A 27,996-nucleotide genomic window follows, 5' to 3' on the forward strand; every position below is an offset into this window, starting at 1 on the left:
TCGTGCCCACTTTCCGGGTTTTCAGTCTGCCCGGTCCTCTCTCCCCCTCCCTTCAGGAGCGCACTGCTTCTTCTCGCAAACACTCATCTTTATCGCACTCTTGCCCACGTCTCGTGTTTCTGGAGTTTGGCACACGCGCAACATCACATTGATCGCGGTGTCATCTAAATATGTCGGTGTAAACGGAGACAGAGGAGAGAGAAGCCGAGGGAAGATGAAATCGGCGCGTCTGTGGATGCTTGTCTGTTTGGCGACTGCGTGTTGTCAGCTTGGCACCGGTGATAGATACGGTACGTCAAGAGCACGAGCCACAGGTTAACTTCTGCTTACTGAATAATGCGGAAAATTAACTATTGAATATAAGAGTTTGATATGTATATGTCCCCCACCTTGATTAAATGCATGTGCACTAGCCTTTAAAAATATTATTTTGTTCTTGGGCTAATGTCATATGCGTTTAAAAGCTGCATTTGAAATGAATAAAAACGGGTTTAGTTATGCACAAGAACATGCTTGCTTGCTAAATGCATTTTCTTAAATGTGTTGTATGCATTTGATACCATTTTGACAAAGAAAATCGTGTGCGCTTGCTGTAAATGTTGACGTCGAAGAGAACGCTCCTCTCGGGTAATGCCACGTTTGAAAGTAATTTTAATTTTGGGAAAAGTACTTCTTGTTTTCACCTTTATTATCTCTTAAAGATGATGATAAATCACTTGTATTAATTTAATATAATTTTGGCTACATTTCATATATATATGTGTACATATATATATATATATATATATATATATATATATATATTATAGCCTTAATGTAAATGTACTAATAACAAAACAAACTTTGTTGTGTGTGTGTGTTATTAAGCGAAATCGGGGGGTTCATTAAGTGACTTGACTGAATAAAAAGCTTTTAATATTAAGCATGTGTAAATTGTACAAAATATTTATTTATAAACCCTATTTTCTATTAATTTGAATTTTTTTTCTTGTTTAGTTATTGTGTTGTATAATATTCTTAATCTCTAACAAAAATAAATAAATGGCAGCGTTTGGAGATCTGGCAACGTCAGACATGATTCATAGACTCCGCAATCGCAGCCTCCCCTGCTAGTATACTAGCGATTTATAACTCCACCGACGCGTGCAGTCATATCTGTGTTGGGATTGGGAAGAGTTAACACTCTTTATTCTAGTACTATATGATTATTTCGTGGCATTAATCACTTGCAGCGATAATTTTAACAGTTGAGCAATTCCCTGCCTTCATAGGAATTTTACGACTTTCATACACGTCATATAGCTTGTCCATTGCTAAGAGGTCATTTCTGTTTGTTGTGGTGTAAAACTCAGCACCATGGACAGCGGAAGTAGTCCGTTTCTAATTGCGCACAATGGGGTCGATTTGGGGACAATTGCTTCAATTTGATTTAAAGTTGTTGGGGCGTATGTGTTTGAGGGGTGGTGGGTCGGAGTGGATGTCTCGTACAGTTTATGTTCGCTTGTGCTTGTGCACTGCATCTGTATTAGCTCCTCTTCTGCAGGCTGACTCACCACTGACGATCCATCTCACGTCATTCTTATAACAGCCGTCACTTAGGGGGCATACATACGTGTCTCAGAAGCATCCAAAACGATGGGAATGTCTCATTAACCTATGAGTGAGCTGTAGTGTAGGAACCTGATTTCCATGTGAAAGAGGTGGCAGAATAGATTCCTCTCCTCTCCTCTCCTCTCCTCTCCTCTCCTCTCCTCTCCTCTCCTCTCCTCTCCACATTTGCCTCAGGAAGACTTTACATTTATTTTGATATAGGAGGCGTACAGCAGACTGGAGCAGGAAATCCCACTCATGTAACCAACTTTCATACCATGATTCAATTATATATGACAAATGAGTCTGCCCAAGTGTGTGTGTGTGTGTATGTCTGAAAGAGCACAAGGGAACTGGAGGAAACTGAAGGCTAAAATAGTGCACAATATTCTCTTAGTCTCTTTTCCTAGTTTAATATTGCATGTTTTTCCCAGTTATTTGTAAATCCTCTTAAGGAACATTTGTACTGAGATGCAGATGGCAACTGGAGCTTCTCTTGCTTGTTTTGTCACAGCATTCTGTATTTTTTTAAAATTTGTATTAATGGCCATTAGGATGGTTGGTCATTATTCCAAACTAGTACCCGTTTGTTGCAGTGGTGTTAAATTGATTGACAGTGTCTGATACGAACTGATGACTTATGGTGTTAAAATCGTCAGAGGTATGCTGTTAAATGCAAACTCATGTCGCTGGGATGTTCCAGAGGTCCCAGATTGTTTTACTGAATGTACCTAAAGCCTGGGCCAAGTTGTTCAAAAAGGCTTTCATGTTTGTTGCACCTTCAACTTGGAATGACCTACAGAAGTCTTATTTCCTTAAATGAGTTTAAAGGTTATGTTAAATCTATAGAACATGAGTCCATCCATACATGCAGGTGTTTTAATTAATGCCACTTTTATTTAATTGAAATGCACTTGACTTGTCTTTTCCTTTTTTTGTGAATGTGTGATTTAATTCGTTCTGCTATCATGGTCAGGTCTCTCTTGAAAAAGCGATTCTATATCTCAACGAGACTAACCTGGTTAAATAAAAATGTTTGTGCTGCTGTGCTGTGAGCTAGCATCTTGAAACAACCTGCTCAGATATGAGAAGAGATGCTATGCTGGTCTTTTTCATCAAATGTCAGGAAAAACAATAACCTAAAAGTCTTTTATACTCTTTTTTTTCTTTTCTGGTAAGGTTGTCTGTTTGATGAAGGCCTGTGCTCCAACGGTCAGGTTTGTTGGGATGGTGAGTGCTGCCATATTTTACAGTTTTTGACCCTTGCATAATGTTACTCATCACTGGAAAATCATGCATAACAATGATAAGACTTGCCTTATTACCTCAGAGTCCCTGGAACAGTAGTGTAATTATGACTCCATTTCTCCACTTTTATGTTTCATTTGGCTTTCATGCATCATTCTTGGCCTCCTGTTTGTTTGTTTTATTTGTATAAAATGGCCTTTGTCATGCTGAAAAACATGCTGAAAAACATGACATATTTTCTTACAAAAAATAAATACTATACAGATTATTGTGTAGGTTTGATCTAGAGCTGATTTGTGCAGTTGAGTATTTAAAACAAATCATTGACTAGACAGTAAACACAGACTTTCACCATCACCTGGTCTTACCCAATCAGTGTTCTTCAACCATTTCCATGGCAACTGTGACATCACACAACTTCACTCTCTCCGTAGTCTCTGTTTATGTCTAATACAAGCAGAAAGAGCAGGGGTGAAAAAGTACAATACGAAAAGGCAAAGAGATCATGAGATTAAAACCTTTATAGCACAATAGTGTGTATATTTGGTCTATGTTTGTAGCACTTTGAGATTTTGTTTAATATAAAGTGCATTGCAAATAACCTTTATTATTATTATTATTATTTATGTTTTTTGGCTGAAACAAATACATTAAATAGAAGTGTGCTGTTTAATCTCGGCAGGCCATGACCATTGTCTATATTTCTTCAAGAGAGACGGCGTAAGGTTTTTTATATGTGTGTGTTCCAGATGAGCTGTTTGGTCAGTGTCTTGCACAGAGACAGGAACGGTTTCGCTACAGGGTGACTGCCGTTCTACTGGACAAACTGCAGTCATTACTGCAAACGCTTATGAAGGAAGGTGAGTTTCACATGCAAATTTAAAATTCCTCCATCAGTTGGAATTTCTCAGCGCTTTTACTGCTCACAAAAATGATGGTTGCCATAGAAACCGCACAATGCACACAGAATGGGCAAAGTGATGATCCATCCACCAGCATGACAGTAAATAGTCCAATTGTTACCACAGTAACCAAGGTCATATAAATCTAAAGTAAATACATGTGTGCGTGTACATGTATCAATAAAGCATTATTATTTCTGCATCTATTGATTTAATAATAAAAAAAGTTAATTCAATAAAAATAAAGTTGAAAACCTTACCACAGGGATGACCTTTGCAGACCAGTGTGACACCCAGGGAAACTAAAATTAAACTTATAAATATTTGTAATATATTAATTTATATATTCTTTACAGATTTGTAAAAAAACAAAATTAAGATGTAAGGAACATTTTTTAAAATTTCATTTGATGGTTAACAAACATTTTATTGAAACAAAAATTAATACAAAGAGTACATTTCCAAGAACATGACCTGTTTTAAAGTAGACGTTTCCCTTTTATCATTCACCCACAAACACTACAAACCTTTTTGGTTGCTCTGGGCGATATACCACAGACACGATAAACCGGTAAAAATTTGTCTAGTCTATCGCGGTTACGTTTATGTGACGTTGCTGTGCTGTGCTGTCATGAAAGCTTATCGTTTGCATGAGCACTGTGGTTTAAAAATCTGAGAGACACGCGACATGAAGCCGCTGCTCATATAGTGTGTGATAACTGAGTGTTTTTGCCGCCTAATTGGGCTTGAATGGTTAAGTACACCTATGTGTCAAAATGATATGTATTTGCAAGTAAACAAAGAGTCATTTATGTCTTAAGTGAACGTTAACAGTTTAGAAAGAACTGAGAAAACAATGCATGAGTATAATGGATCCGTGTAGTCGGTCTTAAAGTGACAGTATTCAAATTTACCTGCTGTCATAGATAATGCTAATCAAACAACAAAAATCAGAAAATCTCTCATTGCTCTTGACTAAATGTTTTGTAGTATTAATAAGAATAAATGTATATTTCATTTACACAGTAAAAATTAAGTGTTGTTTTTTTTATACATTTGATTACTTTATACATTTTACATAGCCTAGTATTTCTAGTGCTTGAAGTCTATTTCATTTGTCATTGTAGTCGGTTTTCTTTGCTCTTTCTTAATCACTGTTTATTTGTCTTCGGTAAGCTTGAGATTTTTTTTTAGGCTAGTAGTTTTTAAAAGTAAATTTAAATTTCAGTGGTTCAAAAAAATGTATATCATAAAAACCTTATTTATATAGCAACAATAACTATATTGTAATAAATATCGTTATCTGACTTGTATCGTGATATAAGATTTTGGTCATATCGCCCACCCCTACTCTGAACTGATGTTTTTCACTTATTATTTTGCAGGATTAACTTGGCGGGATGATGTCACCCAATCAGTGATTAAGAAAGAACTAAGCAAAGTTCCGAAGATCCCACTTTCTTCTGGAATAAAGAATGTCCCATCCACAGAGTATACAGTTTTGTCACATACTCAGTTTCTCTTACTTTTCTTTTTCTTCCACTGCATTTATTTCTCCCTTAATCTCTCTATTATAAAAGGTCTCAGAGTGGCCCTATAAACCAGCTCAACTCCAAACCTGAGCAGCCTTATATGGACTACATGATTGTTGATCCACCTCAGTCATCTCTCCATATGCAGAGTTTGGATCCTTATAGTTACCAGCGAGTGAGAGAACCTACCAAACACCTAACACATACTGTAGTACTTTTGTTAAATTGCGCTCATTTTAGCTATTGACGGATATCTACAACTACTTCTCTTTAATTCCTTTTTTTTGTCTCACAGTATGGTTACCAAGATGAAGAGGAGCGCTCTTTGAACCTGGTGGAGGGGGGCAGATACCCACCGGCCTCCTCTCGCATTAGGGGAAATTCGCCATTTCCTCCGTCTCCAGATAAAGACGATCAGCTTCTCCAGGATCTGATGACTCTCCTCCTTTCCTCGCCCGCACAGCCGAGCTCACGCCATCGTGTGGCAGCACCTCACTCCGCCTCATCTTTTTTTCAGGAGCTGGACTTCCCGCTTGACTACAAGGACTATAACAAGGACTTCTTTTCCCAAGATGAGAATATCAACAACCAACAGGAGCAAAAGAAAGGTCCTCAGAAGTATGGAGTGCTTTCTGGGCACAGTGGTGAGATTGTTTGTTATAAATATATTTAAGTTATATATACTTTTATACTTTGAACAATTGCTAATGACTTGTGAACTCTGACTCCAGGACCCACTCAACAGAGTCTAAATGAGCTGCTCCTGCAACATGGATTTGATCTAAACCACCTGAACCCTGAGGAGATGGAGCGTCTCTTCACTGTTCTTCAGCTCCTGCAAAGCGAACCAACAAACAATCAGAGAAAACGTGAGCACCCTGAGATTTCACTGAAACTTTTATAGAGTATTAGTATACAACACCAAAATATACGCACCATATATGAGTTGGAGCTCCAAAAAAGATGTCATAACTGCTCATTTTCCTTTATTCAGCTGAAACAAAGGATTCTTCTGCACCTCCAAAAGTGGTGAGCATCAAAAATGTTTCTGCTCTAAGCCTTTAAAGTGCTTTAGTATTGTTAGATGGTTGGGGTTATCCCATTAGTAATTATATATATATCCTACAGGGGGCAGCAAGTGTTAACTTATAATACTATGAAAATTAATGTATGAGGGAAACTAGGGGCATGATTAAATGTAATTTATTTTGTAAATCTTTTATCTTTTAGACTTCTTACTCAACATTAGTGTATCTCTGCACACAGTATTTTAAGTGAGTTTTATACTGCAGAGACATGATATCCTTTCGTCCATGAGACACTACTTGATGGTCTTTCCAAAAGCATTTGAAAGAGAAAAAGAGATAAAAGACTAGGAAGATAAACATTATACATTGTACATTTAACAAATTATTACCTGATGTCAGTTTTAAGCTGGAATACACTCCAAAACCATTTTTTGCTACAAATTACAGGATGAGTTGAGGCTAAAGTTGCTGAAAATCAAAGCAAGTCTGCAGAGTTCATTTGACAGATTTCACAGAAAACCTTATAGTGTTGTGATATGAATGTTCTTCAAAAGATAAGCTTCAGGCTATGATTCTATCCGGTTGAAGGATATCAAGTATCAACACATATTGTTTTTATTTGTTAAACTAAGACAAGTGTTTCTGACCGAGTTGGTTGTGTTCAGAACAACTTTAATGTCTGGTAGTGTGTGACAAGCAAGTAAGTCAGCAAGTATATGATACGCATACATACTTATTTAAAATCTGTTCAGATTTGAAAAGTTGTGGAGTCTATTTCAGCCTATAGCTGACATGGCATGTTTTATGTGCTATATCAGATGAAAATTACAGAGGGGGAGATGACCCATTTGGTGGAGAAGGCTTCTGCCCCAGCTACAAATTCCTCTTTCCCTTCTCCACTCAACCCCGGGCCCAAAACCTCCCATAAGAGCCTTGGGTCCCCAGGAACCTCCCAGGATAACTCTGTCCCTATGGGTGCCAGTGCACTAGGGCCTTCAGCTCTTAAAAAAGAGGATGGGCGACTAGGAAAGGGAGCCTTGAGTGTGCAACCAGGAAATAATGAAACCAAGATAAAGGAGGAATTTGGATACATTGTCACCAATCAAAGGTACAACTAACAAATTGGACTGAGTGTCAGTCTATGTGGGTGTTCCTTTTGTCTGAAACAAAAGTAGTCATGTGGCATTTGTTTTCAAAACACTACACTAAGGAAGGACCTGGGGGCAACACATTAAACTGGCTATTTAGTGGAGAGTCTGTTTGTGTGTTGTTTTTGTGAGTTTTGTGTTAGTTTGTGCTTGTGAAATTGTGTGTGGGCATATGAATGTGTATATCTCTCTACAGCCATCTTAGTCTGTCTGATGGGGTCCGTCTACTGAAGACGCTTGCTGAGAGGATCCATCTCACCACTGGCTCTTTCATCAATATCAGGTAGGCTTAGGTTTAGTGCAAGAAGGCAGCAACAGCTGAGGAAAATCTCAGAAATTTGCTTTGGTGGTGGGCACTAACCCTAAGCTTTATTTAATTTGCAAACTTGCAAAGGCATTTACTAACACAGAATTTGAAGATATCGAAATAAAAAGGCAAGTGGTTTAACTTAGCTAACAATGCTTTACTTATTAATTATTTTATCAAAGCAAACAGTCGTGATTGCTGTTTGTTGCTGTGGTTAGTAAGCAAACACTAATCCTACTAACCCCTTTTACTAAATCCAAATGTGGTGAGCTGGAACCTTGATCCATTGTCCTAGAAGGACAGAGGGGGATGGCTAAGAGGGAAAGAATGAGAGGGGGGAAAAGTGAATGGAATGAACTGACTTCAAAAGTGGATTTGCTTCACTACTTGTCCTTCCCTTATTGCTTGGATTACAATATCTAACACACATAATCAGGGTTTGAAATTAACATCTTCCTACCCAACAAATGCGGACCAAAATCAACCGTGGGAAGTAATGCAATTTTAACTCACTAGATAATTTGGCTAGTTAAGATTTATAAAGTATGTTATTACTTTTCATGCCAACCCTTCCCCTAAAAGGAGCCCCAAATATTAACTAAACAAAGCATAAAGCGATTTGATGAGTAGCAGAGCATCGTGCCACATCTTTAAAATTAGAATATGTGAAAAGTCACAGAAAATTTAGTTTTAATGCTTTATTTATATATATTTTTTGGTATCTGCAAACAATGGCGGACTTCTGTAAAACTGAAAGCCATTCAATGATTCAGAATCAGATTTAAAAACATATTTAAATCCAAGCTTAGCATTTGATAGTCTGATTTATTTCTGATATCTTTGTTTTGGCCAGTTCTGAATGGCTTGTAACATAAAAATGTAGTAGCCTAATTGGCTGGTGAGTGAAAAAGTTAATTTCAAACTCTGCACATAGTCATTCGGGAAACTTGCATGTGATTAAAAATTCTGCTCTACACAGTGTGGTTGGTCCAGCTGTCACTTTCCGGGTGCTTCCTAACAGCCAGAATTTAACAGCAAATGAGGTGTCTGAAAAGACCGGTGAGTAATGAAGAGAATGTTTCATGACTATTGAGAGTGATGTTTGTCACACAAAAGTGTTTCTGAGATGCATAATAATGGCTCAGAATTCATACAGCACAAACTAAATACTTAGTAGGCTCAGTTTTCTTTACTATCTTGATTTATTTTTAATGGTTTGTTCTTGAATTAAATAGAAAATGGCCTTTATTTTATGTTACAGCCATGGACATGTATTGCCACAAGTCAGAAGTTGGTGTTATAAGGGGGTGGGGCTTTCTCACTATAGAGAGCATTTGATTTGACAAAATAAGTGAGTGCACCATGAGTCATCAGTTTTTTTGGCCTGTTTCTGGAAGTGATGTGTAAGTGAAATTTGACAACGTTTTGGAGCACTAGCATGTTTTTGAAGCAAACAGACCCAGGTGACAAAAAATCTGAAGACAAGCCTACATGTGACACAGATTCGTTGATTTCTATATTTGGTCCAAGTGTGTATATTATTGACGTACCATTATAAAAGCAATAAGCTACTTGAAGCCATGCGTTTTTGTTATCATGTTAAAAAAAAATCACTGTAATGTACAACCTCGACTTGTTGCTTTATACGCCTAAAGACTGGCACACAGTGAATCGACCTTATTCACAGCAGCACCATCTTTGATTTTTAACGGGAATGATAAACAGGCTGCATGGGATAGACATACATATCTTCAGCGGGTTGTACTGTTTTTTAATGTGCTTTTGAATTGTCTTGCTGACGAAACACTGCAAATATCTTCCCAAAAAAATTCAGTAGACAAAAACTCCAGACAATATATGGAAAATTATGATCTCGGAGCTTTATTCAGCAGATGCCATTAAAAACATGTTATGGCTATTCCTCACAGCCTCGCTTTCATACCTGTTCTGACGCTGCTCTGAATAAGGTTTATATGAATGTCTTCTGTGTATCAGCTTAAAAAGTATAAGAAACTATGTTGAGAAAAACATCAGAATACGTTTTTATTTTATTTTTTTCACATGCAGTGGCTCAAAAGAACCTTCTAGAATCAGAGACTGGTCTAAAGGTGCTTCAGGCAGGTGTTGGAGAGGTAAGGATGTGCAAAAACATCGATAAAATGGCTTAACTTTTGAGCCTGTTGTTTATCCCTTTCCCGATCCCGATCCCTGTCTCTGTCAATGGTTAAGGAGGGAATATCTCACAAGACCCCCGACACCCACCCCCGTCTCATTTGCTTTGTTGCTATGACAACGACATCATACGTGTCAAACTGTCAGGCGCGTTCACGACTCTAAGCGCGCGGCCGATTGCCATCCCAAAAGCTTCTCCCCTCAGAATGCAACATTACCGCAAAACATCACGATGTCTGTTCCAGGGCTGAGCTCCGTCACCGTTGTTCGTTTCCCGCGAACTTAAACTGACCAACCGTTACAGTTCTTAATAAAAGTGGACGAAATTCAAATGTCAAACCGGTGAAGAAGAGCTCTAGGATCATTTGCACGTACACATTTCTGCTCATCTTCGGCGGACCACCGGGCGCTTGAGGTTTCCTTCCTCCATTAGTTTATTGATTTTTTTGGTGAGTTGAACTTCTTCCTTAACTTGATTAAATATTACGATGTTTAAATATTGTTTTACATTATATTAAACATGTCCAAGTGCAGGTCGTAGGCAATAAAACTACAAATAAATCAGTTTTGGTATCGATCCACCTACCTGTCGTTTCAGTTCACTGGTTAGAAATCTCATACAGATCATATGTTGGGAAAGAAAAACGTTTAAAAACGTTAATTACGAATTATGACTGTTTTAACGGCACACTATCTAAATCCTTGGTTTACTAGCCACATTATACACGGTCCAGACTGTTTTTATTTGAATCTAGGAACCTGCTGTTGTCGTTAAAATGTTTTTTTTTTTTTTTTTAACTGCGCCGTGATTTGTTGAAATAAAGAACGCGCATTAAAAATGGCCAATCAGAATGATTTGCACTCAGAATCTCAGCACAGACAGTGATGTCAGGTAAAGTTGGTTGCTGTGGCGACAAGGTCAGTGCGGTGTGCACAGGAGTGATGATGTAATGCCCCGGCTCCTGTGTGGTCTGCATCATTCCAGCAGAGTGAGAAATGGGTAGGGAATATGATGGGGTTCTTGTGTGTTGAAATGAGGTGTAATAAAGGATTTAGATAGTCTTTGTTTTCTCTCAGTTCTTTGCTTTATATCTGTTCTTTGTTGTCATTTTAATGACTTCTATGGTACTAACATCAAACGTTATGAAGATTGTTGCCCACTGATATCATAGTTCCAGGCAGCAGGGTGGGATGGGCGGCCCTCTTTAAAATTTTATTTTAATTCATCTCAATACACATCACTCTCTTAAAATGTTTCAGAGAAATGCATGGTCCTTTATGGTTCAAAATCTGTGCTTCTCTAGGATAACACAACATTAATTAGTGGATGTGTAAATGATTTGTCATTCATATATTTGTTTTCATCTCCTTCCTACTTTACGTCATTGCAGAAGAATGATGGCCATGCGTTGCCAGTGGCAACACGTGTACGTGACAACACCCAGTGGGTGTTCCTCATGTTTGTGGGCGTGGCTTGTGTGGGTGGACTCCTGGTGGGGGCGTTGACCATCGCCTGCTTGCGCACCCATGCCCGCCAGTTGGCCTCAGGGAAACTGGGACTAGGACCTGAAGCAGGAAATGTGACGCATTATGAGTACCAGGTAGGAAGAAGTGTTTGAAATGCGAACTGTATTTTAGTGGCTTTGGTTGTGATGGCATGTTATTATCAGACATTAATGTGATCAGATTTGATTTGAACATAAGCTAATTTGATTAGCGTTTGATTTCATATGCAGTTCACACAGTAACTGAATATTGACGCTAATCAAATTACTTTGGTTTGCTTATGTTTAAATCAAATAAATCGGATGCAATTTGTCAGTAGTAGCTAATTATCTGTTTCTCTCTCTCACATTCTTCATTTTTCAGGATCTTTGTCGGCAGCACATGGCTGCTAAGTCCTCTTCGGGCAGGCAGGACTGTGGGGTCGGAGCTGCAGGTGGTGCCAGCGCAGGAGGAGGTGGAGGTGGTGGTGGCGGCGGCGGAGGAACGGATACGTCACGAGTCAGTAGTGTGTCGTCACAGTTCAGTGATGCACCTCAGCCAAGCCCTAGTTCACATAGCAGCACCCCCTCCTGGTGTGAGGAGCCAGCGCAGTCTAACATGGATATCTCCACTGGGCACATGATACTGGTAGACTCCCCTATTTACAATCACAAGAAATGTAATACACTTCCAGTGAATAACAGTAAAGGCCCATTTACACCAAGTATGCTAACTATATAGCAAAGCTGCACGATTCTGGATAAATTGAGAATCAGGTTTTTTCTTGTTTGTTTCAAATAGGGATCATGATTCTCCCGTGATTCTGAGCAGACAACTAATGAAAACAACATGTAATTTACTAGAATTTCTGACAAAATTGCTGCAGCCTATTTAAAAAGTGTTTAATTAAAGCTGCAGTCTGTAAGTTTTGCCTCTGTGTCACCATCTCTGTTTGAGACCTGCAGTTGCAGTTATCTGCGGTGTTATCATCTGCACATTAGTTGTGCTTTGTTCCTCAGCGCGGATGAATCTAATGTTTTGAGGAGTATGTGCAGCTTTGCTATCAGACACCGCACCGGTGTGGATACTGTACTTCAGAATCACAGATTCTCCATCTTGGAGCATAACCTAAATAAGAATTTTCACCGGAAAATGTCATCTGAACAAGTAACATTTCTGCCACTTTTGGGAACAAAACATTACAATAAATAGCACTACCAATGGTGATTAATTCTAACAATCGCTCGTATAACATCAAATTAGGGGTGACCCCGAATAGTCGAAGATTCGATGCATCGATATGCGGCAGGGCCGGCGTTTGCTATAGGCGAGCTAGGCGGTTGCCTAGGGCGACAATTGTGTTAGGGGCGCGAGCGCGCTCTCTAGTGCCGTCCATTACTTCCCATTAAGCATAGAATCGGAACAAGCAAAATACAACATAATGTTTATTAAACATGATCATCATAGGGCGCCCCCTCAGCTACACGTTTAATTACTTATCAACCTGATTATTAGATTGAATTGATGGTGATGATTATTGATTATTAGTTCAGGCGCTAGGTCATGCAAGTGCTCATCTTGTGCGTTCATCAAAAATGAGGCGTCTAAACCCGCGGGTGCACAGGGACGGAAAAAGAGAAAAAAAGAAAGCCCAGTATAGAGTATACGTGGGCGTCGGAAGGAAAGAAATACGGCCTCTCGTTTTTTGTTTTTTTTTACTGGAGCAGCCTAACGAAAGATGCCATATTATTTACATTAAAGACAAATATGCTGTGTTCACCAATTTCTCTACAGTGGCTGTAGTGTAGTGGTAAGACACATGGCATCAAGATTTAATGCAGATTGATCAGAGGTTCGAACCCGCCTTTTGCCACACTCGCTCTATTCCCTTTTCCCATCACATATCAGATCGGAAAGGCATTTATTTTCAATAAAAAGTGAGAAAATGTTTGAAAAGTGGAAATAAAGCGTCGAACGTGTTTTATAATAAGTGCTTCTCGGTTAGCGGTAGGCCTAGGAAAACAGACGTGCTGAATTAGAATAGAGACGATAAAAGTGAGTGGGGTGGGGAGGGGTGGGGGGCGCAAAACTCCATCTCGCCTAGGGCAACCAAAGAGCTAGAGCCGGCCCTGATATGCGGAGCCTGATTCGACCACCGATCTCACTTCGCGGGTGTTATGAAACGAGGATCATACCATTTTGGCAATATGGGGGTGCTCGATATTTTAAAGACGTGTCGCGGCGTTGAGCTGAGCATCCGGTGTGCGACCCCTTTGAGGGCGCTGAGCTTCGCACCACGCCTTTAAAATTCTAACACGTTCAATGAGTGTACACCATAGACTAAAAAAATATGGACGTAGTGTCTGTGACGTCACCCATAGGATTCCGATAAGCCGTTCTGAATCGTAAAGTATGGGCGAGCTGGGCATTGCCATCTTGTGAGCGAGTCATCGCGTGTCACTCCCGGATAATAGAAAATGGGCAAAAAGGCGGGATGTGCGCTGAGCTGAGGTGACGCAATGACTATAGGCGGCAGATAAATGGCTATCCACTTGTAACCACGCCCTTAATTATGCAGAATTTTAAGGCTTTATATAACGTAAACAAATGAGTTATAAAAAAATTCACCCCCCTCACAGTTGTCATGAAGATCAAAATAAGCCTTATAGGCCAAAACCACAATTTGTACCAGGCTGTAAACATGTTTTTTTTCTGTTTTAAAGTTGAGAATTTTAACATGGGGCTCAATGAGATTCTGCTCCCTTCTGGAGCCTGTCTCTAGTGGCCAGTTAAGGAATTACAGTTTACATTACTTCCGTATTGGCTTCAAGAGAGATCGCGGGAGGTTGCCGCTTGGTGTACACACACCGGCGGCAGCATTCAGTGCCTGTCCTCGGCCACTCAGGAAGTTGTTTAAAATCCTGCCGCATCACAGAGCGCTTTTCAAGGTTTTATATTAAATTTATACTATATTTCCCTCAAATCGTCAATGTACATACTGATTTAACCCTGTGCTACAAGATACACTCATCGTGCAGCTCTTCTGCCAGTCAATTCAAAATTGAGCTCGCGTGTATGTAATGTGCGCGTCAGGTGGCGGTGTGACTGTGAGATCCTGAGGCGCGGGGAAACGATACATTTAATTACTCCAGCTGCTGTGAGAAAAGGCTATAAATGATCCGCTGAAGAACATGCGGTATACATGCTCCTCACGTGCGTTACTACTACTAGCTGGGCTCTTTCTCTATGTATACAGAGGTGACTTTATGAAGGTGACTTAGTGAAAGGTGACTTAATGACGCAAAGACATGCTTCAATTTCTCGCGGAAATCCACCATACCACTCTAATGAACAAGTTTACCGTTGTGAATGGGGCTATGATAAGGAGATAGTTTTGAATACTGGCTTGTTGTGTACTTGTGCAGAAATGTATTTTGGATCATTTTTAACCAAAAAAAGTTTTGGTCTGTAGCTTTAATTTGAATATATTCTTTTTAAAATCAGTCGATTTGAACGAACGATTTAATGAATTGTTCATAAACACTTCACTTGTTTTATTGCTGAATAAATCAGTTGCTGCACCCCAATTTGCATACTTTACGCCCTAAATAGTATTCAATATTAGAATTAGTGTGTCCTAAATCAAAGTATGTTGAAATGGTCTACTTTATCTAGTTAGAATCTGAAGTGCCGTTCCGTGCACTCTTAATGGCTAATATGGGCCCTTTTCACAGACTGTGATGACACGTTTTAACGGTCATCAATATTATTAATCCTGCAACGTTTTTTGAATTTGAATTTTTTTAAATTGTATGTACATTTATAACACTAATAGTTTGATGTTACCTTTGCATCAAATTACAATAAACAACTTACCACTGCTGTGAGGGAGTTTCTAATACAGGTCTATGGGAATGATGGCAAAAATAACATCTATCGGTCTTTTCACTGCCGTTATCAATCTCTACTTTTTTCCCTCTTTGTGAAAGTTGTGAAATCACTGTTGTTGCGTTTTTCTTTTGCTATTTGAGAAAATGGGGACACAAAAAAATATCATTCACCGCTATAAAAGTTTACCCAACTATGATGACTTCTGCTCTAAGAAACCCGGAAATGTCAAAAGGGTGTATTGCTCAGAGCCCATTGTGTGTTGGACGAGGATTTGATTAGAATTACAAACACAAATAAAAAGTGCTAACCAAAGATATTTATTGAATGTTATCCACATTATATTCAATCTGAAACACCATTGTGAGCTTTTGTAAAGATACAGTTGGTCATTAACTTGCAAAATTATGCAATTAATTATTATGGTCATTAATTATGCAAATTGCAAACACACAAGGAGAGTTCTCCGCATGAAAACCCCCATGACTGGCAGATCAACGTGCTGCTATATTTCTCTCCGAAAAGGAAAATAAAAAATGTATTTGAATGTGGAGGATTTTTACTTTCTGCTTGCCTACTCTTCTGCTACTGAACTATAAACTTTAATCCCAGTACTTCTGTGATCATTTGAATATTTGCAACACAGAAATAATGATACTGTGTGGTTGAAAAGACTGTGAAGTAGTTATACCTATACACTCCAGCTTCTTTCTTTGGGTCAGAAAGCATATCTTAATGTTCTGGTGTGATTTTGTCAAAGGTTTATTAGACACAGGAGAATTGTTGTAATTTAGGAATGAGATGGTGTGTGTTTAAATCGAGATTGTGATCTTTTAATGAATAATCATGCAGCTCTATTATATGGTAAGGACTTCCCTGTGCTATTAGAATTACAACACTTAGTAATCATCCTTGGTGCGAAACGGCATTTAGTTCTTTCCTTTTGGTAAATGCTTTGAATATGAATTGCCCTCCAGCTGTTTGTAAACATTAATATTTACTATATTTACTTCATGTTTTACAAAGAGTGTTTTTATCACATGAATCACATGAATGAGCAGCATTTCTGGGAAATCAGGAGTCTACTCTTACTCATTCTCTCTCTCTTCATTCTCTCTCTTTCTCTCATGTATTCTAGGCATATATGGAAGATCATCTGAAGAACAAAGACCGTTTGCTCAAAGAATGGGAGGCTCTGTGCTCCTACCAGGCAGAATCCAGCACTATCTCAGCGGCCCAGAGTGAAAGTAACATCAAGAAGAACCGCTGCCCTGATGCCGTGCCCTGTGAGTAAGACCCCATTGCACTCCCTTGTCTGTCTTGATCTCGTACATTTAAATTTTAACTTACTTTGCGACCATTATAAAGCATGTTCTATATATTATGAATGTATGTAGTACGAATGTAATCCGGACGTAGTACATCCGCCATGTTGTCTATGTCATGTGACGCACCTGCCTCAGTTGCGTTGCTTCACCTCGCTTCATAAATCCTCTCTCGTGGCCTCATGAGATAGTGAAGTGTCCATCGTATGCACACTTCTCGGCGGAAATAGTAGGTCATCTGGGGACTTTTCGCCTACTTTTTTTTTCGGACAGTTTTTCGCATGCTGTGTTATCCGGGAAGTACCCGATTTCGGACTCTCGCTTGATTTCTTGTGTACGTGTACCTGAAGTGTTAGTTCATTGTAAACATGCTACTCACACTGTTTATTATTAAAAATGACATAAGTACATAAATTGAGACACATCTCTTTTTTACACAACCTGATCGAATCTTTGTAATGGATTAGATATGTAACAGTCAATTGTTTTATGCAGATGACCATTCAAGAGTGAAGCTGAAAGCTGAGATTAACCCCTCCAGGACAGATTACATCAATGCCAGTACCATTGTAAGTATGTGCACTTGATGGTCCTCTTTGCCCTGGACCTCATAATGTGTCTTAGTGAAGTTTGAAGGGTCTGCATTATTGTCGCTCTCCTTCCCTCTGTAGCTGAAATCTAAAGCTAGAAAGCTCCTTTCCTTGCATCCCCTTCTGTTACCAAGGCGATAATCCATTTATTCCTCATAGATGTGCAAGGATGCCACTGGTTTCGGAATCCCCCCTCTCAGCGTTGCCATGGTTACGTTGTATTGATCTCATTCAGGACGCATAGGTCTGGAATCCCCCGCTGCTCTGTTGTAGTTGAGAGCAAGGGATCATCAATTAAGCCTTCACGCGCCTCTCATCACATTAATGGCCTGTTGTCGTGGTGATGGGCAGATCCAGGATTAAGAAGGGCTAAAGCACTGACCCCTGACCTTTTGTCTACTGTTGACCCTTTAGATCGAGCATGACCCCCGGATGCCAGCTTATATTGCCACCCAAGGACCTCTCTCACACACCATCTCTGATTTCTGGCAGGTCAGTCACATCTAGGTGTGAATGTGAGACCTATGTAATCATTTGATAAGAAGTATTACGAGTTGCTTGAAATGTACATTAGCAATAATTATTTAAAAAAAAAAGAAAATGCCATACAAATATTAAACAGCACAGCTGTGTTTGAATGATTTGTGAAGGATCACGTGGCACTGAAGACTGGAGTAATCGATGGTGAAAATTCAGCTTTCCCATCACAGGAATAAATCAAACTTAAATATATTAAAATATAAAAGGTCTTTTTACAAAATTACAGATTTACTTTATGTTGTAGCTTTAGTGAGCATAAGATAATTATTTCAAAAATATTTTAAAAATCTTGATGCCAGTTTTTTTAATTGTATACTTGTATACTATATTTTTTTAATTGTATTGTATATGAATTATTGCTTATTTTCTATGCATTAATGTAAATATTGCTGAAATGGCATGTTTTGTAAGCCGTGTATGTTTTACAGATGGTTTGGGAGAGCGGATGTACTGTCATAGTGATGATGACGGCTCTGGTTGAGGACGGAGAAAAGCAGTGTGATCGCTACTGGCCCGATGAGGGCTCTTCTCTCTACCACATTTATGAGGTTTGTAATATTACTTGTGAACCGGTAGAGATGTCCTGGTAGAGATTTGCTTTATGTAATGTAAACTACATCAAATATTGTTACCCTTCAATTATCTCACATTTAGGTGAACCTGGTGTCTGAGCATATCTGGTGTAATGACTTCCTGGTGCGTAGTTTCTACCTGAAGAACGTCCAAACCCAGGAAACTCGTACCCTCACTCAGTTCCATTTCCTGAGCTGGCCTGCACAGGGAATACCCACCTCCACTCGCCCTCTGCTGGACTTCCGCAGGTACTACACATGCTCACAATCAGACACAATGTTTAATTTACTTATTATTTACACATGTATGAAGACATAATTGCCTGATTGTGATGATTTGCTTAAATCAAAATACATCATGGTAGTATTGCTATTAAATAAAATGCTATAAAATAATAAAACTGTCATCATCATTATTATTCAAATGTTATTTGTAGTATTTGTTTTACTGTAATTATTTATTAAGGTGGGATATATAATATTTTTAACAATTATAAATATTTTTATATTTAAAATATTTTATTCATGTCATTTTACCCTGTGCAATTTCATTATTGCTATTTTTTATACAGCTGGAAATCACATTTTACAAGTTCAGTGTGAACAAATGACAGCCGATTTTTAAGGTGTTTGTGTAGTAAACGTTCAGTACACCATACACAAAATGACAATTAAAGGCCCGCTGAAGTGCCTTGAAATGCTTGAAACGCGCTGCATTATTCAATGTGTTGACGTAATTTCTCCTGAAACGGCTCCAGCTGTTAGCAGCTCCTCCCCTTTTTTGAAACAGCCAATAGCGTTTAGTTAATTAATATACAGTTTGACTAGCAAGAGCGGACCTTTCTCTGTTTGGTAAAGCCAGTTTCCTCTAACACTGTTTACCATCATAATCTCCTCCATATCGCTTTGAAATTCAGCATTTTGTGCGGAATTCAAATGGGTCGATTTGTTTGTTGTCTGCACGGACTTGCCCATATGATCCACGCTGCGCTCTCATGTCTGTAGTCTAAATTTAGACCAGAGCCGTTGGTGTGTGTGCGCTAAGGCGGTGCGTGAAACTAATGTGAAAACAGACTTCATTCACTTCAAATGAAATCTTATTTACACTGAATCGTTTCCTATCACATATATAATCTGCTATGTGCCTTTCACTATATAGAAATGAGTAAATGTGTGCAAACAACTGACCGATTTCAGCCGCAGCTTCAGCAGTGTAGGGGGCGGGCTTTAGATTCTAGAGAGCAGTTTGATTGGACAGAAGATTTGATGAGAAGGTGAAGTCTGCGATGATGTCATCAAAATCTGAGATTTGTTTTAACGGAAGTGAGAGACTGTAAATTTTGAATGCTTATATCTCCTAAATGCAAATTTTTGGAACATACCAGCTTATTCATAACTTTAAGGCTAACACAGTCATACTAAAAGCTAAAAACTTCAATTTTGATTTCAGTGGGCCTTTAAATAGTTACAAATTTTATAATCAAAAAACATTTTTTTGCAACCAAAACCATGACAGCTCTGTGTATTTATGTATTTGTCAGTTTCACATCATGTTCTCCATTTGCTCTCTCTCTTCTCCCAGCTGCTTGTATGCTTTGCTTGTATTCCTTCCATTCTCTTTAGTCTCTTTACCATTCATATTCTGTCTCTTTTATCCTCTCAACCTCTGTCAGTCTCTTTCTGAGAGCGATTGAGCGCAGTAGCGAGGTATTGCACAGCTGTCTGTGTCATTTTTGTGGTTTGCAGCTAGTAGTCTGGTTCCAGTTGCATAGTCACAAAAATGAGCACAGACAGGTGTGGCTGCAGCAACGCTGATGAAACGCTCCATCGCCTAACCCCCTCTCCACGTTCTCTCTGTCTTAGTCTCTTTTCATTTCCTTTTCTATGTCTCTCCTTTCTCCATCGCGTCCTTACATTACATGCTTTTTGATGTTCAGGGTTGATGTTGCTTGTTTCTTACCACTCTTGACTGTGGTATAACTCTCCTCTTTTTGATCTTTCTGGCTCTCTACTGTGCAGTGGTCCTGATGTTATCCTCTGATCTCTGTGGGTGTCTACTCTACATTAGCCTCGATTTTTACAGTGCTTGCAGGGCGACCACTGTATTGAAATTCCTCTCATCTTTATTAATTTTGCTCTCCACCAAATTCTGCAATTATTTCAGCTTATACTGCTACATATATTCCACTCCAGAGACTATTAAAACTTTGATTTGTAGATAAAATGAAGCTTGTTGAGGTTTGCTATGTGTCTTTTTTATATCCACTGAGAAAATTTAAATTCTCCAAACATTCTTCATCATCAATACAAATCACAATCACCATATTATTATAAACACTTTAGAATTAATAAACCCAAAAGCAACATATTTCTATGTTTTTGTTTTGTTTTCTATTACATTTTTGGATCAAAATCCAAGCATTTGTCATCATCAGTACAAATCGCAATCATCATAAAATAAACACCAAATAAGTAAAATAACACAGAGAAATGTGTGTGTGTGTGTTTGTGTATATATATATATATATATATATATATATATATATATATATATATATACAGTCTTGTTCAAAATAATAGCAGTACAATGTGACTAACCAGAATAATCAAGGTTTTTAGTATATTTTTTATTGCTACGTGGCAAACATGTTACCAGTAGGTTCAGTAGATTCTCAGAAAACAAATGAGACCCAGCATTCATGATATGCACACTCTTAAGGCTGTGCAATTGGGCAATTAGTTGAATTAGTTGAAAGGGGTGTGTTAAAAAAAAATAGCAGTGTGGCATTCAATCACTGAGGTCATCAATTTTGTGAAGAAACAGGTGTGAATCAGGTGGCCCCTATTTAAGGATGAAGCCAACACTTGTTGAACATGCATTTGAAAGCTGAGGAAAATGGGTCGTTCAAGACATTGTTCAGAAGAACAGCGTACTTTGATTAAAAAGTTGATTAGAGAGGGGAAAACCTATAAAGAGGTGCAAAAAATGATAGGCTGTTCAGCTAAAATGATCTCCAATGCCTTAAAATGGAGAGCAAAACCAGAGAGACGTGGAAGAAAACGGAAGACAACCATCAAAATGGATAGAAGAATAACCAGAATGGCAAAGGCTCAGCCAATGATCACCTCCAGGATGATCAAAGACAGTCTGGAGTTACCTGTAAGTACTGTGACAGTTAGAAGACGTCTGTGTGAAGCTAATCTATTTTCAAGAATCCCCCGCAAAGTCCCTCTGTTAAAAAAAAGGCATGTGCAGAAGAGGTTACAATTTGCCAAAGAACACATCAACTGGCCTAAAGAGAAATGGAGGAACATTTTGTGGACTGATGAGAGTAAAATTGTTCTTTTTGGGTCCAAGGGCCACAGGCAGTTTGTGAGACGACCCCCAAACTCTGAATTCAAGCCACAGTACACAGTGAAGACAGTGAAGCATGGAGGTGCAAGCATCATGATATGGGCATGTTTCTCCTACTATGGTGTTGGGCCTATTTATCGCATACCAGGGATCATGGATCAGTTTGCATTTGTTAAAATAATTGAAGAGGTCATGTTGCCCTATGCTGAAGAGGACATGCCCTTGAAACGGTTGTTTCAACAAGACAATGACCCAAAACACACTAGTAAACGGGCAAAGTCTTGGTTCCAAACCAACAAAATTAATGTTATGGAGTGGCCAGCCCAATCTCCAGACCTTAATCCAATTGAGAACTTGTGGGGTGATATCAAAAATGCTGTTTCTGAAGCAAAACCAAGAAATGTGAATGAATTGTGGAATGTTGTTAAAGAATCATGGAGTGGAATAACAGCTGAGAGGTGCCACAAGTTGGTTGACTCTATGCCACACAGATGTCAAGCAGTTTTAAAAAACTGTGGTCATACAACTAAATATTAGTTTAGTGATTCACAGGATTGCTAAATCCCAGAAAAAAAAATGTTTGTACAAAATAGTTTTGAGTTTGTACAGTCAAAGGTAGACACTGCTATTTTTTTGAACAAATATCATTAATATCATACAGATCATCATTATTACATTATATATACAGACTAGCTTTCAAATGTTTGGGCTAAGGAATATATTTTTAATAGTTATGAGATTATTAAATAATTCATACTTTTATTCAGCAAGCATGCTGTCCTTTTGAACGTTGTATTTTTCAAAGAATCCTGGGTGGGGAAAAAATCACAGTTTATATAAAATATTACGTTTTTTTTTTTTCTTCTATTAAGCAAATCTATTTTCTAAATTAATATTAATAAATGTTTCTTAAGCACTCAGTCAGCAAAATAGAATGATTTCTGAAGCATCATGTGACACTGAAAATTAATCTTTGCCATCACAGAAATAAATTACATTTTAAATATATTAAAACAGTTCATTTAAATTGTAATAACATGCAAATAAATGCAGCCTTAGTGTGCATAATTGACTTCTTTCAAACCCATTAAACAATCTTACCAGCCCCAAAATATTTGAATACAGTTTTTATAGGCATTTAAGAAACTGATTTGCATTAATAAAATGTTCGTTATTCAACATGGTAATATTTGCATAATGGATTTGGATTGCTTATCTGACATTTAATTACATACCTTTGTACTGCATACTCATTTACACTGTCATATTCATTCTTGTGCACACCTGACAGCCGACATCTTACAATTGTCATTTCATTTACTGAACCAGAGCTAATCTAACTTATAACGTTTTTTTGCTGCTTTGCAAGCACAAAGTACTCCCTTCAGGAAATCTCTCTTTCTGCCCTTCAGGAAAGTCAACAAGTGCTATCGTGGACGCTCCTGCCCCATCATTGTGCACTGCAGGTATTTCAACACATTGATGCATTTGAGGAATTAAAAGTGTTTATTAAAAAGTGTAGTTTAATTCGATTTTGTAAGATTGCTAAGCATACATTTTCAAATACACACAGTATACTAATGGAGATCAATTATTGCATTGGATCGGAGTGAACTGTATGTTCACAAATGCCACATTAGATTTTTTTTTAGGTTGTATTGCTCACAGTGTCGTTCTTCTGTGCAGTGATGGTACAGGCCGGACTGGAACATACATCCTGATCGACATGGTCCTGAACCGCATGGCTAAAGGTCAGCAATGATATAAACTTGTTATGCTTGTGAAGAAATCACAGTGTTTAGGAAAGTACAACCTACTGAAGATGTTTAATGAAGTTTGTCATTTTGTTTTCAATTCAGGAGTAAAGGAGATCGATATCGCTGCAACCCTGGAACACATTCGAGACCAGAGGCCAGGAATGGTGCGCACCAAGGTAATAAAGGACAGAACAGCAGAGGTGTGCTCAGTAACACCACAGAGCCCCATATGAGAAACAAAAGCACTATTGTAACCATAAAACTCCTTAGCATCAGCAGCCTCTCTTGCTCTCCTCGCTAGCATTACCTGCCGTATATCATTTTTATTGGTGCTGATGGTGTTATTAAAGGAGAGTTTGACGAATGGAGTAGTGGATTGTAAAATAGAACTGCTGATCTATGCTTTTCTGTCTCCACAGGATCAGTTTGAGTTTGCATTGACCGCTGTGGCTGAAGAGGTTAATGCTATTCTCAAAGCTCTACCGCAGTGAAACAAATGCCCATGACTGACCAGACACACACATACACACACACACTCTCACAGATTACGTACATGTGTGCATACATGCCTTATGTGGCCACTGAGATTAGAATTAGGGATGTGCACAAGTAATCAACTGGTCAAGTACTCGTTCGACAACTAACTAGTAAAACTCTACACAAACTACTTGCAAATTGATGTTCCTTTGCCTTTACTTAAATTGTTACATCTACAGTAAGTGCTTTGGGTGGAATTCTGGATACATGATGAAGAGGGGTGAGAGATCCAAGTGTGCAATAGGTCTTCTTGTTAAATTCATTATTCTTACTAGATAACAATTCACTTTTATGGTGAAATGTTTATGAGAAGCTGCAAGAATTGTAAAACATTTTTGCAGCCTGTGGCAGAAGAGCACATTATTTCACGACACTCTTTTGTTAACAGACTAAAGCCACATTTCCACCTGAGGAACTTTCCCCAGGAACTAGAGACTTTGGGGTTGTACTGTGTGTGTTTTGACCGCAGGTCAGGGACCAGGGTCTAGATGAAGTTCCGGGTAAAAATGTCCCCTTCAAAGCGTTTCTGCTCGCAAGTTCAGGAATTTTTTGGGGTGGGACTTGAGTGCTGAACATCTGATTGGTTGTGTTCACGCAGCATTTTGATTGGCCAACTCCATGCAGCATTTTATTTCAACCTGCAAATCTTTTGCAAATCAACAATGAAATGTAAAAAATATGACCAATGGACCAACAAAGAGGTTCAGGCTTTATTAAGTTTATATGTGGAGGATGAAACCGGAAAGTTGTGTTCAATCCTATATCTCCAGACTAATCTTCACTGTACTTTAGACCGTAGTGAAAACGCAGACAGCAACAGGTCTGGGGAATAAAAGTTCCTGGGACAAATCATTTTGGGAAATTTAGGTGGAAACGGGGCTTAAGATACCTACTTACAGCTCTTGTCTCTCGGAGTTATATTAATGTAAATTATAAAAAAGAAAAGAAATTTACCCAGTGGATAATCTGGGTGAAAATTCAGGTTTATCGTTTAAATCAATTCGTTTTTATATTCCTTTCAAAAGAAAGGCATAGGTTCTTGTGAAACCACCTTATGTTTGTGAATTTAAAAAAATAAAAAAACGTTATATTCACAATTTTATTTTAAATTTACAAGTAATTGATTGTTTTCAATGTTGGAGTACTTACCTACAAAATTACTCTGTGCCATCCCTAATTATTATTTCTCATTTCCTGCACTTAAACACTCAAAACCACATATCCCAACCAGTTCTCCGATATTGCCTTCTTACAGCATGTAATATCAAATCTCCTTTAAATTAATACTCACAAAAATATACTTGGACCTATATTTAAGCTCTTCAGGATCTGATTTCTTCCTTGCCTTCGGTCTTAATCACAAAAATTTAATTATCTAAAGGGAAGTCTGTTTCTCCTGGTTTCCTCTCTCTTTTATGCTGCCCCCAGTTTCACCATGATGATGATTTAGTCCTGTTGCGTACACTTAAGTGTTATGTGAGTTTTCTTCACAATAGTCTTGTCTACTGTGGTGGTAGGGCGCAGGGAAACCAAGTGTCATGAAGGTGAGCTTTGCTGTAGTCTCATGTTCAACATTTTTAACACACATTCCATGTTTACTTGTGCCCTCAGAATTGTACACATCCCCTTGCATGTCCATTTATTATTATTTATTTTTAAATAGTTTTAATCTATTACACATAATTATAACAATTGGCCCTCACAAGCAGAACGTAAAATGTGAAAAAATTGCTGATTCAATTTGAGCCTGTTCATGTGACTCCACTCAAACTACATCCCAGAGACTCCACTTTTCTTTAGTTCACTAAGGGAATCAATCACACTTCATTTCAATGAGAACGCCGTCAAATGCTCATGTGACAACAGGACCTTTAAGTGGAAGATATGTTGAAATCCAGATCAGGTTTCGAAGAACATGCTGATCTGTTGTAGGATATGTTGAAGACAGAGAGATCCTGAGAATACCCTCTTTTCTTTTCCTCTGTCAAAATCTCTTTCGCTACTTGATGGTTATTGTAGTCAGCTTAATTGTTCTATTCCTCTGGCAAATCAGTAAAAAAAAGAAAGAAAAAAAAAGTCAATTATTAAAAAAAAAAACATATATTTTGTATCTTGTGATGACTAATAAAACTTGTTTGTGAAGTGATGCAGAGCATCACTGTGTATATGTCTTTTCTTTATTCAGTGTTTTATTTTATTTTTTTGATATGTTGAACCATTATATTTTCCACATTGATCATACCTTTTACTCAAAAGTTAAATAGTAAATACTTTTTTACTACTAAGTGCATTGGTAAATTAGTGAATCAAAATGGGGGAAGGAATTAGTTTGTTTCCACGATTCACTCAAACGAGGGAACAAATACACAACGAATTATATCATAGTCATTTTTTTCCTACATATATATCTGATAGAATACTTAAATTAAGTTGTAACGTTACCTGAATTTCTTCTTCATCTGAAATCTTGAATCTGTATTGTCAAAAACTGAATATTTCCAGTCTATTCATTCAGAACAAAATATCTGCTGTTTGAAAATACATGTCTGTACAATTTTGACATTAAAACATTTCAGATGTTTTCAATTTCAAATCTATATTCAACATTTAAAAATTCTAATTCTGAACTGTGTAAAATGCAACATAATATTCAATTATGTTAGATTACACTTGTCAATAAATCAGATTTATACAATTCAAATTCAGATCATTTCGTCATATTTCTAGCTATATATCAGAAACACCAGCGATTTCAAAGTACCACATTTTTTGAGATGGTCTTTTTCAATGTAGGTTTAAAGAGAAAATACTCAACAATGGTGTTGACATCAATTTGCACATAATTTGTCTCAAAGCATATTAAAAACAAACATGTAAACATTAAAGGGTTAGTTCACCCAAAAATGAAAATTCTGTCATTAATTACTTACCCTCATGCCATCCCACACCAGTAAGACCTCCGTTCATCTTCAGAACACAAATGAAGATATTTTTGTTGAAATCTGATGGCTTATAAAGGCCTCCATTGGCCACAATGACATTTCCTCTCTCAAGACCCATAAAAGGCACTAAAGACGTCGTTACAAAGTCCATCTCACTACAGCGGTTCAACAGTAATTTTATGGAGTGACGACATAGTTTTTGAAGTATCGATTCATGATTCGGATATATACAGGATTCGATACACTGATTCATAGCGCTCCGAAGCTTTACGAAGCAGTGTTTTGAAATCTGCCATCTCTATAGAAGTCGTTATTTCGTTTTTTTTTTTGTGCACAAAAACTATGCTCGTCGCCGCATAAAATGATTGTATAGCCACTGTAGTGAGATGGGCTTTGTAACAACATCTTTAGTGCCTTTATAGGTCTTGAGAGAGGAAATGTCATTGTGGCCAATGGAAGCCTTTCTGAGCCATCAGATTTCAACAAAAATATCTTCATTGTCTTAGAGGTGTCGAATGCCATGAAGATAAGTAATTACTGACAGAATTTTCATTTTTGGTTGAACTATCCTTTTAAAATCTTGATTTTCACAGGGGGACTTTACAATAATTTTTGCTCATTCATAGAATTGGATAATCAAAGGTCAGTAGCAAAAACATTGGTTAAAGCGACACTGTAACTTTTTTAGTTTATTCTTAGCTAAAAACACTTCTTCAAAACACTTTTTCAGTTCTTTCCAAAATATATGTGCTCATTAATGTATATTTTACTTCTTTCAAGTAATAAAGTATTCTCGTAAGTTTATAATATGCCATTGAAAATACATACGGGTGAGGGGTTCGAATGCCGGTCGCCATGTTGCCCCTCCATCTTAAAAGTACATTAGACAAAGAGGGACATACCCGTAAATTCAAGCATCGCCTTTCGCGTTTTAACACTCGATGGCACTGTGTCGAATGTGAAGAGGGGGATTGCCATGTTAATCTTGGACTAAATAGGCCACTGTAGGAGTTAAAACGAAATCAGAATTGAGAGGAACAGAAACTAATATTCACTGGATGGTCATATACCTTTACAC

The 27,996-nt window shown here is 38.0% G+C and overlaps 1 protein-coding gene across 3 annotated transcripts; it reads left to right on the forward strand.

Annotated features, from left to right (window-relative positions):
* Window positions 1-33: 33 nt before the first annotated feature.
* Window positions 34-26,141, forward strand: ptprnb (protein tyrosine phosphatase receptor type Nb). Of its 3 annotated transcripts, none has more exons than XM_067459288.1 (23): window positions 34-290; window positions 2,770-2,820; window positions 3,588-3,698; window positions 5,126-5,231; window positions 5,321-5,447; window positions 5,568-5,916; window positions 6,004-6,141; window positions 6,267-6,301; window positions 7,230-7,408; window positions 7,645-7,731; window positions 8,735-8,814; window positions 9,823-9,887; window positions 11,319-11,528; window positions 11,797-12,060; window positions 16,439-16,586; window positions 17,121-17,194; window positions 17,630-17,707; window positions 18,184-18,303; window positions 18,410-18,576; window positions 23,095-23,148; window positions 23,369-23,433; window positions 23,542-23,615; window positions 23,859-26,141. In XM_067459288.1, the coding sequence occupies exons 1-23, from the start codon at window positions 215-217 to the stop codon at window positions 23,928-23,930; spliced, it is 2,730 nt and encodes a 909-aa protein (XP_067315389.1). In that variant the 5' UTR covers window positions 34-214; the 3' UTR covers window positions 23,931-26,141. The 3 variants fall into 3 exon arrangements, with proteins under 3 accessions (XP_067315389.1, XP_067315388.1, XP_067315390.1); XM_067459289.1 differs by having other exon boundaries at window positions 38-290; window positions 7,119-7,408; XM_067459287.1 differs by lacking the exon at window positions 7,645-7,731 and having other exon boundaries at window positions 35-290; window positions 7,119-7,408.
* The last annotated feature ends 1,855 nt before the right edge of the window (window positions 26,142-27,996 follow it).

This window comes from Pseudorasbora parva, chromosome 12 (assembly GCF_024679245.1).
Source record: "Pseudorasbora parva isolate DD20220531a chromosome 12, ASM2467924v1, whole genome shotgun sequence".
NCBI classification, from domain to species: domain Eukaryota; kingdom Metazoa; phylum Chordata; class Actinopteri; order Cypriniformes; family Gobionidae; genus Pseudorasbora; species Pseudorasbora parva.